Raw genomic sequence first — 21,162 nt, forward strand, 5'->3', positions numbered from 1 at the left:
TCTGATGTGTGAGCCATGACGAATCTGTGGTCCCTTAAGTTTCTTGTGGTTCTGAAATGACTGCATTATAATTACTTTAACTATTCATGTAATAGGTTTCAGAAGAGCTATCACATGCTTTTCCATTTGGTTCATTGTTGCACTTATTAAATTTGTGGAAGCTGCTTTCTTCCTGTTACTAATTTCCAGTCAATAGGATTAACAGGCATTGTTCTTCATGGATAAGTGACACACAGTTAATGTGGTACCTGCAAATCACTTCCCTTAGCTTCATAAGGTTATGACCCCCCTGACATTCACCTTTCGGCAGTGAAATAAGTCAGTGCAACTCCTCCTCTCCTCCATCCTTTAAAAATTCCTGGCTGTTTGAAGTGGGCTTCTGTTATTTTACCTGGTTGGGGGAGACAGTGCTGGTGAAGCAAGCAGATGTAAGGCGTTACTTAAAGTCAGTGCAAGTGCTCCTGTAGAAGCTGTCTGGGACTGCCTGTGGTCTCGGGTTTTAAGCTTTTTTTCACAGAGCTGCAGCTCTTGGTGTTGGTGTGGAAAAAAATGGGATCTTAAGCAATTTCATGTAAAAAAAATTTTTGTAACCTCCCTCCATTAGGGGTGCATTACCTAAATGCTTGGGACAACACCAAAAGAGGTCACTTACGTCTGACTTCTTATGTCTCGAGATAGACATAGAGGGCAGGTTTTCTGCTGTTTATTGCTATTGAAGTTCAACTGCTGGAAGAATTGCTTATTTTTTGCTAACCTTTTTTTTTGCCATTGATAACTCTTGATCCACTCCATGCCCACCAGACACCTCTCTGTTCTTGCTCTGACATCCACCTATTATGTATTGGGACAATTTTGATTTCTGAAATAGATCAGAAACTGCCTGTAATTAATTCAGGGAAAAGAGGCAGGGCTGCTTGTCCGAAAGAGAAAGGTGTTGAACAAACTGGTCACTAATTTAAAGTGTAATTCTATCAGTCCTAAGCTAAAGTATTAATTTTGTTTTCCCAGACATCTTCAGTAATCTTTCCACTTCAAGTTTCTTTTCATCATAAAAAAGCAAAACAAATAAACAAAAAAACTAAGCCACCAAACAAACCCAACCTCAAAATAACCACTCACACAAAAAAACCCTCAATTTAGACATCAGACCTATCCAACGGTGTTTCAAGTTGTGAGTTTACAGACTTGAGATGCTCTCATGTGCTGTGATCCCTTTCTTTCACAAAGAAGATCACCAGTGAGCTGGTGTCTGTAGAAGGCTTGATAGAAGAACTGGGTTAGTGAAAGGGATATGTGACACTTTCCCATTGAGATTACCAGATTGAATCCAAAAGTCTGTGCTGTAAATCAACTGCCAAATCCAACTGCAGTGATAGGCCCAGTATATTTCATAGTGGCTTAAGTGTCTGTATCACAGGAAAGAACTAATTAAAAGCAGCACTGAGAAACAGAGCTATTTGCAGTTGTGTCATTAAAAAAAGCCAAAATCTGAAGGAGCTCATTCACTATCTTGCTGTCTGTAATTGCAGTGAGAAAGTTGATTTGTGCTATTACTTGTATGAGAGAGCCTTGAGAAGAAAGATTTGCATTACCAGTCCATGACAGTGGCTTTTCTTTGTCATCCTATATACATTTAAAAAAAGAATATTTTAATGAAGACAAAGAACCTTTTCATATTGAGATTAACAGATTATTAGAGAAATGAGTCCTTCCTATTAGGTGTAATGATGCAACATTATTCTCTGCCTGCCTTGCTATCTCTTTGAAAAAGACAAGGCATCACACAGGTTGGGCAGCAATATTTCTGAGCAGCTACAATAAGTAGATGAGACTAACGTGTTGTGCAAGCATGGTAATACCACTTCATACCCTAATGAGAAGTTGCAGAGCATAGGAGATCATTACTCCAAAGGCTTCCTTTGAGAGGAGCTTCAGCTTCAGAGGGGCTTGAACATACTGTGTCATACTGTAACACAGTATTATGGATGAGAGAGACTATGGTCAAAACATGCAAACCCTGAAGCAACTTCTGCTGCATTAGAATTTAGTCCACAGCACTGAAAATATTGCAAAAATACAGCACAGAAACTGCAAAAATACATCACAGAAATATCTTGGAGAAGAATTATGGGGAAAATGCAGCTATGCTTGCAGAGTTCAAAGTAATTCACTGTATACATGGGTTTTTCACTGGCCATTTTTTTCCTAGATACCAGGATGTCAGGTTTCTTTAGGAAGAAGAGGCTTAATACAGTCTGAAAGTACCTCAGTGCCTGAACATGTCAGCATAGTTTGGAGGAATCTTCTCTAATAATTCTTGGCATGTTTTGTTCTCCAGACAAACGAGAGAATATCTTCTGTATGATTTTAAACTACACACCTTCCCGTGTTCTTAATGTAGCTGGAAACCTTAACAAACAAAATAACCTCAGTAATATTTTTTGATATTTCATAAATAGGCAAAATTCTGCTGTGGTCTTAAGACACCTGAATGTCTTTTTGAAGGAAAATAATGACTGGTCCGTTGGGATTCACAGAAATTGCTTGCAGGCTGAACATGGTTCTAAAATTTAAATGGATGATGGGTGTCTTGTTGTTGTGGGCTTTTCTCTCAAGCAGCTTTTCTGTTTTCTCAAAAAAGATTAGTTCTGTGCATCTGGGGTATTTTATTGGTTGGGTTTTTTTTTTTTTTTTGAAGTGGGGTCTTAAATCTTACATCAGAAATGTATGGGTATGACAGTGCATTTTTTTCCATCCCCAGAATGACTTCTCCACCCACATATGTGCACATGCACCTTCCCTGGCAGATTTCTTTTAACAAAACATATAGAAATCATCAAAGAGCCCCTCTGCCTCTCAGCAGCAGTGCAGCTCTGGACAGGGGCCCTAGCAGAAGGCATCTTCAGTCTTGTTTACTTCTCAGCACTAGGCTGGACCACTTGCCAGCTGGCTGTGGATGTGGTGGAAGGGTAGCTGGCCTCTAGCCTTGCTATGAGCCCAGGGGGACTCTCCCTCTTTGTCACAGCTGCTGATTGTTAAATGCTCAGCAAACAGTTAATCCACTGACATACACTGTGCCTTTATCTCCTGCTAGTCTTCAAGGTATGCAAGGACACAGAGCTGGTGTCAGAGTGCTAGAAGAAGAAAGTCCTCTGGTGCTGGGCTGCTCTTGGGGAAGAACATCCACAGCTCAGGAGATTCAGTGGATTTTGAAAGCAGCTCTTGCTTTTTTATTTTTCTAATCCTGCTTTCTTCTAGTCTCCCCACCCAGGGAAGCCCAGGAGACAAATGCTATGTCCTCTCTTGCAGGGAAAGGAGGACCATGGGGTCCTGCCTCACTTCTTTGCAGTTTGATGGGGCTTTGATGGGAGCTGATGCTGTTCGTATCACAGCTGGCTCCAAGTTCCTCTTCCCCTTATTCACCTGAAGGCGCAGGCGAAGCTTATGACTTGTTTCTATGAAATCGGTCAGGGACGGTTCCCTGTGATTTAGCAGTACACTGTTGTTTCTGGTTATATGATGCAAGGTTGTTCTGGTCTCAAAGCAGATTAAAACCTTGGATGGATTTGTTCCATTCTCCAGAAGGTTTATTACATACAATGAATAGAAACAGACTTGGAGGATTAATTTACAATACATTTCCATCAATGCTTGCTGCTTCTTACACTGAAATAATTCAGAGCCAAAGCAGGGTTAGTTTTTTTAGCCTTGTAGTGAGATAACAGAAGATGTTGTTTTTATTTTATTTAAGCCTTAGCTTAGGTATTACTGCACTCCTGTTGAGGTTTTGTTTGAGACTATCAGGGATGTAACTGATGAGAAGGGTAATGACTGCAGCACAGTTCTGTTGCTAGGGAGGGCGAAATACTGTAAAGCTGTTCTGGCTTTCATCTAGTGCTGTGGAGAGGACCACAGGCTGTGCTGCATCACAGTAACTCTTCAAATGGCCTGACCCTCAGATAAACCCAAGCAAAAGGAGACATGGTTGTTTCTTCTTGCCCCTTTTCCCTGCAGTATATTTGTCTTTCAAACAGCACCTACTTCTTGCCAGCTTGAGGGACTTACTGGACATCTGTAGAGAGCAAAATTCAGCTGCTCATCCTGTACTTACCATCCATTAGCCAGCTGGCTGCACATAAAAAGTTATTTGGCCCCTCACTTCCATTCTGTTTGTTTAACCCTTTGCTTGGGTGCTAAGGGAGCCTTTTGCTCTCCCAAGCACATCAGCATCCTCCTGCGAATTCATATTGTTAGGGGGGGATCCATGCCCTCATTCCGGGGTCTGTTGGCTCACTGACAGCAAAATCAGTGCAAACCTGATGGTATTCTTCTATTCTGTATGACACCATGGAAGCATCATATGATCTAATAGGAACAAGATCTCAAAGTAATATCAGGAAACTGTAGGAATATCACTTCATCACGACATTTACCAATTACTCAGTATTACCAATACACCAGAAAAACAAATTCAGGAAGCCCAAGTGGGATTTTGTACCTATGGAAAAAGTAGAAGCCCTGAAGTATTTTCTTGAATGCCCTTCCTTCATGGGTATTCTGTACATTTTGGAGTGAGAAGAGAGGGCTGTGAGGCATATGGGAAATCTTTTCAGTACTGTACTGCATCAGGGGCTTTCTTGTCCAAGCCCTACACAAGGCTCACTTAAATGCTTGGGTGAAGGGTGCACAGTGTACTGCATAGCATGATTGATTTATCTCACTCAAAAAGTATCTTTCTTTCTCTTTATAGCCCACAGAGAAAGAACAGGAGTTTGCTGCAGCAAGTGCAAAACAGCTGGAATATCAGCAGCTAGAGGACGACAAGCTCTCTCAAAAATCTGTGTCTAGCAAACTTTCCAAGTCTCCTCTAAAGATTGTCAAGAAACCGAAAAATATGCAATGCAAAGTGACGCTCCTGGATGGATCGGAATACGCATGTGAAGTAGAGGCAAGTGACTTTTTGTCTTCTTTTTCTTCATCATGCCTGGAAGTAAATAGTGGAAATTATATTTCTAATTTAAGCAAAAGGATGAATGACCTGATATTTTGCCAGTGCCAAGCACAGAGATTTTTCATTGTTTTCTCTGGAGGTTGAAGATGGTGCACAGATTTGAGGGATTCTTAGCACTCCCTGGGACAGCCAGAGACTGGATTAATTTTATGTTGGCTTGTGCCACAGCAGAATGCAGAAAATGAATTATGGGTAGCAAAGCCCATAAACAAAGAAGGATTTTGATCCCATTGAGCTTTTCTTTTCCTTGGCGCTCTGCTGAGTTGAGACTTACATTGAGTCATTGTCCATACAGTAATTCTGACTATGGTGAGATTAGTGGGGGCATGAGACACCCTGGGTGAGTGGGGGAAATGTCAGGAGCAAGTAGGAGTGAGAGTGGAGAGTTTAGTGTGCTTCTCCATGATGTCTGTGAATCATAAGTGTGTCTGAATGTTACTGGCACGAAGTTGCCAGTGATTTTCTGTAAGAAACTTGCTTTCCCTGCTGGGACTCTGACAGGAGCATACTTTTGGGAGGGATGGTCTTTGCTGCACTCTCACGTAGGAGCCAGTCTGTGCCTGTGAGCAGACCCATGCTAAGAGAAGCAGGAAGTGAGCACATTGAGCATCTTAGAGTAAGCATGAGATAATTCAGCATCTCAGAGTGGACCCATTTCTCCATTCAGCTTGTCACCAAGGTGATTTTTGAACATTGGACCAGCTTGACCTGAACCTGCTTTAGGTCCGGCCATGCACACAAGGCAAGACTGAGCCCTGGCCAAGCAGCAGCCAGCAGGGGAAGGATGAGTGTTGGAGGGCTTGGCGAAGCCAAGTCTCCTTTGGGTAACTTCAGGGTACCACAGAAGAAAAGCCACCAGGGTAGAACACCTAGGAGAGTATAAAGGCAGAGATTAAATAGTCTGCAGGCTTGAAAGGGGAATCTGCAGGGGCATAGAGAAGGAGACGGTGGAGAAAAGGAGTACCTGACTGAGAGCCACATCACGACATCTTTACAATCAGGTTGCATTCAGCTCTTCTGTCTTTCAGCTGCTCTCATTTTAAGCACTTTGGAGAGTGGCAGGTGGGGAAGAACCTTATGATTGTTCTTTAACCTTGGCTTTACAGTTTGGGCCAAATTTTGCTATGCTAGGAGTGACCTGCAATCAGAAGCTGTTATTTTATTACTCTTACAGCAACTTAGCAGTCATGCTGTCGAGTATTTTTTAATTTTACTGGCCAAGTCCTGTGTTGTTTCTTTTAGTCTAGCAGTATCTGTCTAGCCACATCCTTTGTGACTATTAAATGGTCATTTTTTGACCTGTGGTCCCAGTTTTGTCTCTTAAGGATAGCGTGTGAGCTGTTAAGCTGGAAGAATGACTCATACTAGCTTTGATGGAGTCAAACTTGTTTCAGCTTTTGCTACTTGCTTGTAAAATGTGAGTCACTTTTTGGAATACAATCAAGCAGATTTTACCAAATAGGATTTCTGTGGCAATCTTGTCTAGCAGGCTGTGCTTTATTGGAGTATAAGATGGAACAGAAAGAGAGATTTGTTATGTTGGAGTTCCACTTATGCAAAAAAATGCTGTGAATAATACCTTTTTCTAGGAAGTTTCACTCTTTTACTAAACTTGAGTTCTATTGAAGTGTCAAAATGCTAGCATATGGAAGCCATCAAGTTATATTGCTTGTCATATTTCTCTGCTTTTCAGGTTATGAATAGCACTTGAATTATGTCCAATATGAGTTTTGTATGCATTTTTTTACTTACACTGCTGAAATATTTTGAAGTTGTATTGACTGTCATCAGTAATCATTTTATCTGCTTCTAAGATGATCAGGCTTCCTAGGCAGGATGTAATATTGATGAGAATAGACCTCCTAAAAGGGTTAATCCTCAAATGACAGAGCTGTAAGTCTATGATGTTGATCAGACAATTGGGTGCATTCAAAACAGAAGTTTGTTAGGATGCACAGATATTTCAGGGAGCAAGTGCAGCTGGAGTGATGTTGCATTTACATGCCTTACATGGGTGATTCAAACTTTGCATCCTTCCTAGGTGGTGTTGTCAGTATGCTTGAGTATTGAGGATGCAACTGCAGGTACTACTCTGGCACAGCCCACTCCAGCCCATGGGAACACTTGGTAGATCCCCAAGGGAGTTCACTTTCCATGTCATAAAGTTTAGCTACAGTAAAAGGATGCTGAGTCCAGCCAAGAGAAATGATGTGACCTTCACTATGCTTTTTCTCCTGAGGAGGAGCAAGTGTATACAAAGGGAGTTAGTAGGGCAGAGAAACCGAGGGTCTGTCTCAGGAAACCATATAGGAGACTGAAGGTGAAGTTCTCATGCAGGAATTTTGGGTAATAAAGTTCTGGGGCTGTTTTGCAGAAACTCAGTGCTGCAGAATGAGAAATAATCTGTCACATTTCAGAAAAATGCTGTCATATTTTAAGGATCACCTACAAGTGAACTCACTATGTCATTTTAACTGGGGAAAAAATATACATGCATACATGGATATATATGTTCATGTATAGTGTACTGAGACACCCAACAAATTATGGAGGTCATCCTCCTGCAATCACAATCCTTTTAAGATTAATTCTTAAAAGGAAAGGGTAGAGGGACAGGCAACACATGGCAATCAGATATTTAACACTTCCATTTCTTGTGTTCAGCCCATTTGACTGCTTCTTTCAATTGTGGACAGTGACCAGGGTAGGGCTGTGACAGTTGGTGGATGTGAGTCAGAAATGTCACCGTGTGTTGTCAGCTCTTGTGTGGGTCATGCTTCTACCCACTGAAGGCTACAAAGCAATATAATCTAGAAGGACCAGAAACTTAGAAACCTAATTTTGAGCTAGAATAATAGCTCTGTCAGTGAGTCTTGATTTGGATGCGGGCCAGGTATTTATCTCTCCAGAATTGCATTCCCTAGTCTGGGAGTTGGGGATCATTATAGAATCCATCAGTTACTCTATAGAGTGCTTTGCAAATGACAAATGCTTTTTATATATATTAAATATTAATGTAATTTAAAGGAGCTTATTGCTCTCCAGTAGACCGTGACCTGCAGCTTATCAATTATGTGTTCATCCAGTTAGTGACCTGGCAGCCAGCATGGCACCTACTCATGAATTGAGACACTTCTTAGGCAGGTTTGGTTAATCCATTATCCCCTTGGCGTCCTTTGTTTCAGAATCCCCTCTTTCTTATTCCATTTTTAATGCTGAGCATCTTCATTGCCTTCTGCTATATCTTTTAGTCTCTCTCACATTCACTACTTTGCATTTGTGATGCTGAAAGGTTTTCATATTGTATGAGATGTATCTACAGGGAAAATGTAGTGGAGCTAACTTCAAAGCTGAGGTTAACAGGGGTTCATCTAATGTGGTATCTGTTTGGTGAAAGGATCTTAAGCAAATGCCAGGTAAAAGCTATCCCTTGAGGCCCTGCAATGTTACTGGCTGTGTGCTCTATCTGTCCTGACCCAGAAAGTCTTTCATGCAGTAAGACATTACAAGCCCAAACCAGGTTAAGTAGGTAACCCAACCTGTTCATTCATCCTCCTCCAGGACCATAAACCAGCAGTGCTACCATCTGTAACCCCAGTGCCACTCTTGTCCAAAAGCCTGCAGATGGAAGTGGTAGCCTTATTTCAGTGGGAGTTTTCCTTTTAGAGGTGGGATAGACACCTAATGATGCTTCCCCTACCCAGGGACAGCTGTTGGCTTTTGGGGAAGAAGTATTTGCAGTACACAGACATTGTGCCCGGTACTCTCTCAAAGAAAACCAGCCTGAGGGTGGCATGTTTCTCCCATGTCATGAAGAAGCTGGAGTTTGTCCCTCTCTGCCCCATCTCAATTTTCTGTTATCTAGACTACTGCATTTTAATTAAAAGATGCAAGTAGAGCCAGCTGTCATCCTCTTCCTTACAAGTAGTCTAATTTAAAGCATCTTCCTAAAGCAAGTTGGAATTTGCCTTTGTTTCTGCACTAGACATATTATGTATGTATTATGTAATTAATCATAAAGTGAGATCAGAAAGCTATAACATAATCTGTCTAAATAAATGGTAAAATAATTACATTTCATTTTGAAAGGCTCAGCTGTATGAGCCCATTGGTAATTTATACTCTTTCGTCATTCCTGTACTGCTCAGACTCTCTTATCGTGCAGGACACCAGTAAATGAAAACAAATGTTTCCATGGCAGCCTGTCTGTGACATCTCTGCAGCCCTACATCAAACAGAGCTCAGATAAGCTGTAGAGCCCATGGAAAGCTGACATCTCACAAAGCATTACTGCTACCCCCCACTTCTGGGTGAATGGGGGTCAGCTGAGGTAGGAGGGGACAGATAAAAATATACTGTGTATGGTGGGGTTTTTTCTTCAGTTTTCTCAGTCATGCTTCCACTAGAATCTGGGCAGTAGTTGGATGTCCCATACTATAGCCTCTGCTACACCATTATTTATGAACCTCTGGTGACTTTCTCCTTGATGGAGACCCCACTTTCTTGATGGGTTTCCCCTCATTCTCAGGTGACATCAGAGTAGTGTACTTGAGTTGAAATGGCAAGAAATTTTATTTCCATAGTTTTGAAACCAGGATTTTTACATGGGCAGAGGCAGACTGGAGTACACAGCCCTACACAAGTATGAGTTGATACTCCTTTTTGAAGACAAAATAGGCACGAAATAAACAGATTCTCAAATAGGTTGAATTACCATGTTTGCATGAATTTCTCTTTTCCTTGTTAAAAAGTGAAAGTACATGGATGCTTCCTTAAAAAAATAAGTTGTTAAAGGTTGTTGTAAGAGAGGCTTGAAGAGTTGAGGACAAGCAGACTTATTTCTGCACTGCCACCACTGCCATAAATGAAAGAGACCGGTGACTGTCTTCAGTGCTGCTTGTGCTGATTTTCCTGGCCTGCAAGACTGTCTTTAGAGGAAAAATCCTCCTGTGTTTCTGAATGGCAGTGGGGGAATGCATGGCCCCATGGTCCCTCTCCCCATGTGGCATCTGAGTTTAACCCTTCCCTGAGAGCTGTCTTGGCTTGGACTTAGAAGCTGCTTTTGCACAGGGAGTTTATGTCATTGAATTTCTCATCCATTTTGAGCTAGGCTTTAGGGTCAGGAAGGAAACCTCTGTAATAGGATGCACTCTGCTTTCTGAAGGATACAGTTTCAGTTACCCCCTGTGCATTTTAATTGTTTAATGAATTCCATGCAGTCTTTTGCAAATGGCTTTACATGTGAAACTGATTACTGAATGCAAAAGGGATTTTTTTTAATAAGTGTTTTCCTTTTGACCTACTCATTGCTTACATTTCACTTAATTTAATATGAAGACCTCTGTTTTGGGTTTTGTTCCTTCCCTGGGACGTGTTTCTGTAAAAGTGACTGGGTTGAGAGGCATCATCACTGTTACACAGAATGTTTTCTCTCCCCAGACCCTCTAATTAGGACTGACTTGGATTAGCCAGGGGATTCAGTTAAGATCTATGTTACCTGACACATGTCAGTAGGAGTCTGAGTATTGCATGAATATGTTTCAGCTGAATAGAGTTAATGTACAATTCTTCTGACTTGCTTTTCCCAAATACCCTAGGCAGCTTTTTATGAGTTAAAATACTTGTTAGTTCAAGAAGCATAATGGTCTGGAAATTGACACCAATGTTATCCAGCTCATGATAATCAACTGTGAGACTGAACAGAGAAAGAGCAGAGAAAGATTTTTTGCTTCAGCTTGGTAATTGAAACAAAAATAATAATGTTTGGACTTCCTTTTAGTGATGATGTTTATTATTATTTCACTGAAGCTAAAGAAATCTAAGTCAAAACAAGTCACTTCAGGTTGAGCTAAGCCTTTGGAAATGCCATTAGGCAGAGGGAGGATGCTGGTTTGGGGAGCATTTCTTCCTCACCAGGAGAGCTTCAGCTCACCCACAGCTTCTCACAGCTGGCAACATCTGGTCTGTGTAGTATATAGGAAGAAGGTCTCTTATAACCTTGGTAGGAAAACACCTAAGTGATTAGACAGGTGTGGTCTCTTATATTTCCTCCAATTAATATGCAAGTGTTTTAGAGACTGAACAAGGAACTAAGAATTAAAACCAAGTCACTCTTTCAGACGCTGTACCAAGTGAACAGCAGGTTGTACTTTAAATTCCACCTTTTTGGTGCAGCAAAGGGCATGATCACAACAAAATGCCAGACAGAAGCTTAAAATGGCAGCAACAAAAAAACTTTGGCGTGTCTTCTCCGCATCCATTTTCTGCATCTACTCCTCTTATCTCTTGCCTTTTGTTAATGGTTTCTGAAAATGATTTGTGCAGTGATATGATGGATTTAGCAGGCACAAATCTTCATTTTGATACTTTGAAGGTGCCAGCCATTTTTCATAATGGTGAAAATTATTGAAAGGGCTCCGCCTGCATTGACAAATAGTTTCAGCTGCCCTGAAAATGCATTTTCTAGGGAATAAGTGGTCAGCTGAAAACTTCCTAGTGAAATGTTGCCTCCAGCTCCCTCCCCTTGGTGCACCAGTTGGACACAAGCCAGGCAACAGGAGCTTGTTCTCCATCTGGTGAAGTTGTTTTAAAAACGGTTTTGGTCATGCACACTCAAACCAAGGAACTGCAAGGCTCATTGCTGGTTAATCTGTTTGCAAGAACCCAGAAAAGGATAATCTTTTACCTGCCTTTTGCTCCAGACTGACAGAGGTCTGTTGTCTCCAGGGGTCCTGTCCTTGTCACCCTCCTTGCTGATGGCCTCACCAGGGTGAGACTGCATCAGTCCCTTCATGGTTGTCTTCTCCAGACTTACTGGCTGGAGTGGTCCTTGCCCCAGAGAGCCTCCCACATCTTACTAGAGTACTTGGTGCAGCCAGCAGCCAACCTCCACATGAGTATTTTAAGCACTGCTGGAATATGAATCACAGAGAGTGGATGAAGGGCCTTACTTAGCCTTTTCCCTTTCCCAAATGGATACTTAGATTTTAAAGCCTCCTGCTGTTTTTTGACAATGGCTGTGTTCCCCCATCTACCCTGTGCCAGTCCTCCCAGATAAGCTGCTGATTCTCATGTCACTGCCCAGTCATGCTCCTGCCAAGCCTCCCTGCATTTTGTCATGTTTTCTGCCCTGTTCCTGTGTTACTGAAGTGCCTGCTACTTGCTCCAGCTCCCAACCAAGCTGTATAGATTCATTCTCAACTCTCTTGCTAGTTGCTCCAGTTGTAGGTGCTCTCGCCATGTTGACACTTAGAGTTGCCATTTCCAGACCAAGACTAATAAATGTTCACTTTATTATTATCCCTTAAAATTATTAGCTGTCATGTAAAATCCTAACACCTCATATGGTTGATTTTGTTTCCAGCTGAGCCCCATGCAGTGTTCACTGAGATGCTTTTATGTTTTCTTATCCCTGTCTGTTGATACAGTGAACAAAAATATCAGAGACGGGCCTGGGTGGTGAGGAAATATCTGCTTGCAAAGCAAAGTGTTGATAGTCAGCAAGGTCTGTCTCTCATGATTAATCTTGTTCTGGCAGAAATGGTTTTGATCTGAAGTGGATAAAGCTTGGATGTAGCTTGAGAATAGGCTATGTTGATTTTCGGGACAACCCCATCATGTTGTAATACTGTCTAAGGTAGCTCAAATCTAAAAGCTTGATCATCCTGCTGCCTCTCCTGCTTCAAGAGCATCTTTCCGTGCTATGGTTTCTGTGTAATTTTTTTTTTCACTCCAGCCTGGCAATATAGGTCAGGGAGAGCTCTGTGGCTTTTGAATTCATATGGCAAGATTACTCTGTAAATCGGACTATGTTGACAGTAGAGCTTTTTTCAGCTGAAAATAAACAAAGTATTTATGGCTTGTTTTTGTTGATATATGCCAAGAAGTATTTATGTTACAAGTAACGTTGGTTCCCCTTGCTCACTGTGTCGGTACGAGGCTTGTGCACAGTTAGTAGTTATGCAGGGGAGATGGTTGTTTTTGAGCTTATCCAAGTATAGGTAGAATAAGGAAAATATTTATGTTTATAACCCCCGCTGGAAAGCTTCAGCTGCTGTACTGAATCCCAAGAGACCTGCCTGAGTTACCGCAGAGCGTCTTGCAAGAGGCGGTAGGGCAATCAGGAGGCATTAAGCCAAGGGGTCAGCTGCATGTCTAGCTAAAATCCAAACCCAAACAATCTGTGTTCTCAAGAAAGCTGAGCAAGGAGGGTACTTTCTCTGTTGAAAAGCCTCCAGAAATGTGGAATATTGTTTATTATTTTATGTCAGGATTTAGCAAATGCGTGAGACTAATCAATGTGCTGAGAACAGAACTGCTGATTGAGAAATAGTAGCCACTGCTTTTATATTCATTTATCAGAGAGTATTGCTTGTAAGCTGTTACAAGATCACTGTTTATACAGTATGCATTCTGTTGATGCACTTGGGATGCATTTGATAATCATCACATTTGACAGGTATTTCTGCAGCCATTGTGCACGTGCAGACGTGGCTCTTGCACTTCCACATACAGACATGCTCCAGGGTGTTTATTATTTCTTGGGCACCTGCAAAGCAGTTGCATTGCCATGAACAAAGTGCCCACTTTTTCTGCAAGGATACAAACTGTGTGGTGCACTCGTAGTACACTTAGAGCTTGTGTGATGCCAGTGCTGGTGTGATCTCTGCTGCTGATGTAGAAGGCAAAAACCCTAATTTGGTTTGATGCCAGAATCGGGACTAGGTCACCAATCTTCTTACTGGGATTTAGCAGTCCTCTGGGTTTTTTTAGATTAGTGCTGGCTGTTTAGGATTGCAAGCTCAAACGGCATTAAAGAAGGTTGCCCCTGATAAAAACTATGTCATATTATACAATGTCATTGACATTTGCTGCAGGTATGTAACTGTAGCATAGTCAGTGTTACATATTTACCTATTTGTCTCAATGCTTGGTTAACAGGTGTCAGAAAAGGTTATTTTCAGGAATGGTAATACATTTCAATATGCCATATTACAATAAATATCAATAAGATGATAAATTACAGTGCTACCATAATGGGGAGAAAAAAGAAAATGATCAATCATCACTGTATGTCCAAACAGCTTCTTGTCTACTCTAAGTTTCCAGATATGTTACTCATTTATGTGTGCAGAGCAGTATAAGATAGAGTTCTAAATTAAAAAGCAGAGAGAGGCAAAATACTACCGCAGTTTTTATTTTGAACTGTTAGATTATATTAGTCACCTACTGGGACACTCTATGGAGGTTCACACATATAAAAGTTAATAAAGAAATAGAACACTTGGAGAGCTTGTATTGGCATGCAGCTTTCAGGAAAAGCATTTCCTTATAAGAAATATATTCACATTGGGGAAAAAAAAGTATTTCATACAGCTTTTCTTCAAGTAAATCTTTCTGAAATTACTTAATTCTTAGTTCTCCCCACTTTTGGCTAAATAGTTTGTGCAGTAGTTTGTATTTGGAATTGTGACTTGGGACATTTTCAAATGCAGTTTACCACTGAAGTATGGAAAACATTAAGTAGTACTTCCTTTTGACAACCAAAAAGTTAATGTGTTTTGCTTTGAACCTCTTCTTTTTGATTGAGTGTATTTTTTTCTTCTTTTGCCACCTGAAAGGCTGACAGAAATATCTTGTTCATTATCTCCTACACATTCTGCCAAACTGCTTACAAACTGGATAAGACCATTATGTCCATCCGAGGGATACATGTTTCCTCATAAATGTTTGTTTATGAACATTTATTATTATTGATTGCATGTTATATTATGAACCAGGGGAGGGTGACAAAGATGCCCCCCACCTGGAGTATCACATCCAGCTATGGGGTCCCCAGTGCTGGAAAGGCACAGACCTGTTGGAGCAGGTCCAGAGGAGGACCGTGAAGATGGTCAGAGGGCTAGAGCACCGCTCCTATGAAGCCAGGACTGAAAGAGTTGGGGTTGTTCAGGCTGGAGAAGAGAAGGCTCCATGGAGACCTCATTGCAGCCCTCCAGTCATTAAAGGAGGCTTATAGAAGATATTTTACACAGGCAGATAGTAATAGAACAAGGGATAACAGTTTTAAACTAAATGAGGGAAGATTTAGATTAGCTTTTAGGAGGAAGCTCTTTACTGTGAGGATGGTGAGATACTACAGGTTGCCCAGAGAAGTTGTGGATGCCCCATCCCTGAAAGTATTCAAGGTCAGGTTGGATGAGGCTTTAAGCAGCCTGGTCTAAGTGAAAAGTGTGCCTGCCCATTGCAGGGGGGTTGGAACTAGGTGATCTTTAAGGTCCCTTCAACCCAATCCATTCTGTGATTTACAGTACTCTGCATGTGCCAAACCACAGATCTTTTCTGTCAGAAACATAAAATAGCAAAAAAACTTAGATGAGTCAATTTCTTTTATCTTTAAGCTTTTCTCTGTTTGTCTGTATGGGAGAGGGGAGTAGGGTATTTGTTGTTTTTTTTGTCATGCTGTATATCTTTCCTCTGTCTTTGGTGTACAGTGATGTACCACTAACAGCAGCAAAGGTTTTGTTACATAGCAGAGATGACTTTCTTGAAAATGTTTTGTGTAATGCCTAAAACATCACTCTCAACACACTGAACTTTCAGATGAATTAACTGTTGTTGATGTTTCTGGAACTGCCAGTGCCCTTTTCGGCAAGCACAGCAGGGGATGTAGAGGCCTAAATTCCAGTGGTTAAGTAATATTATGCTTACAAAAGTTTTTATCCTGCTTGTTGCACATGTAAGATTTACTTCAGTAAACCAGAGGAAAACGTGCTGATTTTCTGCCAGTTAACACTCCAGGAAATATTCTCTATCCTGTTCTTCTTTCTGGATGCCCCTCCCTTAGCTTCCTGCTGGGGACTTAGTTGAGAAATGATAAATTTGAAAAAATTCAGGGTTTCTCTTTCTGCTTCATCTTCTTTTCCCTGTGGAGAGAAACTGAAGAACTGTAAACAGCAGAATCCTTTGAAAATGCAAATTACAAGTGTATGGAAATGAACTGAAGCTAAACTTTGGAATTTCTTTTTCCATTTCTCTTCCTTGAGAAAAAAAACCCCAACTTCCTATTCCTTTTTTTCAGCTTCTAATCAACATTTGTTAAAAAAGCACATTCTCCCTATTTGGAAATTTTCTGGCCTAAAGTGCAGTGATTAGCTTCTAGAATTTCTCAGTTTAGCTGTTGGACCAGCTCAAACTCTTCGCAGAAAAAAACATGGGAAATGCCATAGTATGTTGATTTTTATTTCATTCACAAATAAAAATGTGCACTTTACCAAAACAATTGACTGTAGTATCTCTGTTTGATTCCCCATAGGTGGAGAAGTGACATGATGTGGGCACCAGCTTCTCTGCATTTGGAACTACACTGAACATTCACTTATAAATGTGCATCTGTTTGTGTATGCACATGTGTGCATTAAATTATGCACATATTTGCCTATGCATATTAATTTGTGACATATATGTGATGTTCAACATTATCCCCCAGAAATGGGGTTCTCAATACAAAAGTGGTCTTGGAAGCTTGCATACATTTGTTCAGTTTAGCTTGAAAGTAGTGATTATTTGCAGAAGTAATAGGGTTTTTTTTTTCTGAGGTTGGGCATATTTTTGTGTAAATTGGGTAATTCACAAGGAATGGGAAAGTGTGTTGTCAGGAGGCTGGAATTCAGCGACTCAGACACTCAGCTGGGGGAATTTGTGGGAAGAGAGTGCTCACTGTGGTGAGTACAAAGTATTCCTGAGAACTAGTTAATCATTTACGCTTGTTTGTGTTGCAAGAATAATTGCAGAAGCTGCAATGTTGGGAGGGAGAAACTTCCCAGTGTGTATACCAGTAACTTGTTGCCATGTACATTTTAACTTTCATGGGTGCTTTCCTTGCGTGTGCACAGAAGAGACTACCGTGCAGCCCATGCAGTGTAGAAACCAAAGTGTCAACCAAAATAAATTGCAGAATGCAATTTAAATTGAAACAGTAAAATGAAATAAAATCAGTGGTCTGGACACAACTGAAATCTTTTTCATCATGCACACTGCAAATGAAAAAAAAAATTAGCTAATGTTTCTCCACCAGAAAGAACTGGGGAAAAGGAATAGGTTAGTTCAGCCACATGCCAAAATGCATTACAGCATGCAAGGCTAGAGCCAGCCCACACATTTATACAGTGCATTGTTAAGATCCATTGGAAAGTGCAAATGCTAATTAGGAATGTGAACCAGATAACCTCAACATCAGTTTGAGGCCAATTATTCCTACTGGGATTTCATGATACTGATCTGTTTGTCCTTCTTCCAGCGATTGTGCCCAACTAGAGTTATTACAGTAATTGTACAGAGTTTGGTGCCAGGCTAGAGCTAGTGTGACATTGCTTGCTGGCAGCTTGGCAGCTTTTCCGAGGAAAGCAGCGTTGTTATGTTTGCATATGTATTCGCGCAGAAAGATACATGCAAACTCTTCCCATTTAAAATCCAGGTCTACAGCTGTGATACTTGTTCACCTTGCTGTGCTCCTTGACTGACAGAAAGAAAGGTGAAGGGGTGCTCTGACCTTGCGGTGACTGTGCAGTGGAGATGATGGTTATTGGTGGCAAAAATGAAACCTGTTATAGCTCTTTGGCTGTCGTACTCTCTTCTCTCTTCAGGTTTTCCCTAGCACCGCAGAATTTGGTCTGAATGTGATCTCTTGTAATTGATTCCGTGCTGCAGGCAGCCCTTGCTCAGCATTCCGCACCCACATGAGACTGCAGCATCGAATGCCAAAGTAGAACCGCCCCAAACTGCGTCGCTTTGGAGGCCGCAATAGTTTTCATTTCTAGGAAACAGAGAGGGCTGTTTGCTGCTCTTCAGCTCCTCATCCCAGTTCCCTATCAGTGAGGGGAAGGTAATCTGCTCCTGAGTAAAAATAGAGCATGAGAACAGACTAATACTCTACGCTGTACTGATGTACACAACAGTTAACCCCTTAGCACCTGCAGAGGTGCACAAGGATCCCAGTGTCTCAGCCGTGCTGGTTCTGAGGGACTGGGGAGGCCCCAATGTGAGCAGGGCAATGGTTGTCACTGTGTCAGGCCAGATGTGGCATTGCCTGACAAGTGCCTTGAAACCCTCTGAGAACAGAGGCTCCTCAGCCCTGCTGAGCATGACATTGCCCCTCCAGGGAGAAATCTGTCAGACAGAGGGTTGAGTTCTGTCTGGAAGGTGGTGGAGTGGTGACAGGTCCTCAGCATGGATGTCTCTTTACTGGAATAAAGCTAGGAAAGATGGTGGGTCCTGTAGGTTGGAGGTTACCCAGCAAGCGAAAGTGGGTCATTCAGGGTGAGATGCATCAGACGAGAGGCTTAGGCTGCATCATCAGGGTGGGTGCCAAAATGCCCTGCAGGAAGACTGAAAATGGTTATGTTTCAGGGGCATGGCAGGATTGCAAAAACAGGAGACACAGCAGCTTGAAGGAGACATTTTGGAGAGGTTAGTGCCTACTGGCATGGGACAGCCAAGCCTACGGTCTTGCACAGAAACAAAATTTGTCCCTTGGAGGTGGCAGTTCTGGATCCTATTAAATTTTCCTCTGTCAAAACTAGCTTCCAGTCTGGGAAGCACTGTCCAGCACAAAACATTTGAAATCTTCCTGGTCTTTTCCCTGTATCTTACTAAATACCAAAGGGATTTCTTGGGGTCTTACCAGCACCTGTATGACAAGGACGTTAATGTCACATCTTTGTATTAAGTTGTTGATTGCTCATCTCCTGTGTAATTTTTCTCGTTGCCTATCACAGTACAGTAACATATGGGCTTGGTAGCTTGATTACTGTGATAGAGGGGTTTTTATTACCTGAGGGTCCTGATGGGCAACAAGGTGAACAAAAGTCAATGATGTGCCCTGGCAGCACAGAAGGCCTGTGCTATCCTGGGTAATGTTGTCAGCAGGTCAAGGAAGGTGGTCCTTACCCTCTACTCAGCACCTAACTGAGTCCAGTTCTGAGCTCCGCAGTACAAGGGAGAAATGAACATGCTGGATAGAGTCCAGCAAAGGGCCACAGATACAATGAAGGCCCTGGAACATCTCTTTTATGAGAAAGGGCTTAGAGCTGGAACTGTTCAACCTCTGAGAAGAGAAGGTTCGGGGGATCTTATCAGTGTATCATTGTGTGACGGGAGGAGTAAAGAAAACAGAGCCCAGTGGTACTCATTTGCCAGGACAAGAGGCAAGGGGCACAAAGTGAAAGACAGGAATTTCCATTTCAACAGAAGAAGAAAAAAAATTTTATGGTGAGGGTGGTCAAACACTGGCCCAGACTGCTCACACAGACTGTGGAGTCTCCATCTGTGGAGATACTCAGAACCCAGGTGGGCACAATCCAGAGCAACCTGTCTTTGGGGGTGCTTCTTGGGAAGAGAGGGTGGACTAGCCAGTCTACAGAGGTGTCTACATCTAATCTGTGGTTCTGTGATTAACCTGCAGTACATATTTTATGGCTGAAGTGATAGTGTACCAGTAACCAAGGCTTGAATTTTTTCACTTTAATAATGTCTGTTTATTATAAGTACATTACAGCTTATGGGCTTTATCATAATAAAGGAAAACTTTCTTATTATTTTTCTGCATTAAGAAATACTGAACATTGTACCCAAATAATTGACTTTATAATAATCTTGTTATCCAGGCAGAGCTAAGGTGGAAGTGCTTAATTTTTGAGCTCCTCACTCTGTGTTAACATAATGTCTTATCTTGGTCTGGTGATCTTGTAAGGGGATGTGGGTTGAAGAAGCTGATGTGGAAAGGTTTGAGCACAGATTGTTTCTGGAGAAGCCAATTGGGAGACAGGAGAGCCTTTTGCAGCCTTCAGCCTCCCAAGGAGGGAGAAGTTCAACTTGAAAACCAAGGGCAAGCTGGTGAGAAGAGAGGCCGCTTCTCCTTTCCCATGTGTGTGGGAATTGCTGGCAGGCACAGGCTTGCCAAGTTTGCTGCTGCTGGCTCCTTTCACTGGGAGCTTGACCAGAAGGGTGTTTATTCCCATTCCAGCTTCAAGCAAGAGTCCTGGCCTTTTATAGAGCTGCAGGGACGAGGCTGTGAAAAGTGTAAAGTTTTTGCTCCCGGACTTTGTGTTCATTTTTACTATTCAGTCTATGTTTTGCATTCTTTCTGTTTTCATGATTTCCCAGAGCTTAAGCAAAATGTCTTTTTTTCACATCTGCACATTTCATTTCATCCCATTCATACCTGAAAAATATCTAAGAATATTTCTAGAGGAGACTCTTGCAATATTTACCTTTCAGAAAACCTCTTCATTTACAGGGTCAGTATTTTATAGCATGAAGTCTATTTTTTTTATTATTTATTACCCACATGTTTGAACTGTTGAGACTTGATTGGCATTTTTGGCATTAATTTGTGATCCACTGTAGCCAGCAGGTTGTCAATCTTTCATTGTCCTAGACTTGTCACCCTAAAATGATGGAAAGCAAAGGTTTAGGATGGATTGAGGAGCTGTATGAGTTTTTAAGTTGACCTTTCTCTCTCCTCCCATTTGCTGTCTGCTAAAACAATGATACCTGTGTCTTTTCTGGCATTATTATTTGGGCACAGTAAAACAAAAGCAATTAACAAGAGCACAGGAGGTCTGTTCAGTTGCTTTAATTATATGTTCCTAACTAAACCTCTTAATTTCCCATGAATTTATGCAGTAATTTCCCCTCAGTGTGTTTCTGTGCCATTATGGTTTAGAAACAGTGTGTCTGCTTGTGCTGCATAGGTACAAAGTGGTAGTGCTGCCTGTGTCCAGGTCCACGAGGATTTCTTTGTTGGCTTTTGCATTAGGAGAGCAGTAGGGGTGGCTTCATTGCCAGGCAGCCCCTACTCCCCAGATGACCAGAGCCCTTTAAATCCTGCTCACATGGGTCATCTGTGACCTGGAAAGAGGCACTCAGGCAGTGGCAAGGTTGCAGCCATGTGAGGCAGCTCTGTCTGCACACTGATGGACGTTTCTATGGATAGTGGGAAGGGCATTGGTCCCAGTAATGCTTCCTGTCAGCCATCACCACTTCACACTTTGGTGAAGACAGGACCCCAGCCAGGAAGGGCTGTCAGGTATATGTCATATTTCTGGCATCCTCTTGCAGCACCAGCAGGGTTTTCACACATCCTGGTGCAG

General features: G+C 41.8%; 1 protein-coding gene across 1 annotated transcript in view; it reads left to right on the top strand.

Moving 5' to 3' along the window:
* Nucleotides 1-21,162, top strand: part of LOC103809633 (band 4.1-like protein 3) — a gene marked incomplete at its 3' end in the record, with an annotated part of 41,890 nt that overhangs the window by 570 nt on the left and 20,158 nt on the right. The window contains exon 2 of the mRNA XM_009082489.1: nucleotides 4,751-4,948. Within this exon, the coding sequence (XP_009080737.1) occupies nucleotides 4,751-4,948 (198 nt within the window). The remainder of the gene's footprint in view (nucleotides 1-4,750; nucleotides 4,949-21,162) is intronic.

The sequence above is a fragment of the Acanthisitta chloris genome, unplaced genomic scaffold (assembly GCF_000695815.1).
Source record: "Acanthisitta chloris isolate BGI_N310 unplaced genomic scaffold, ASM69581v1 scaffold11309, whole genome shotgun sequence".
Classification (NCBI taxonomy): domain Eukaryota; kingdom Metazoa; phylum Chordata; class Aves; order Passeriformes; family Acanthisittidae; genus Acanthisitta; species Acanthisitta chloris.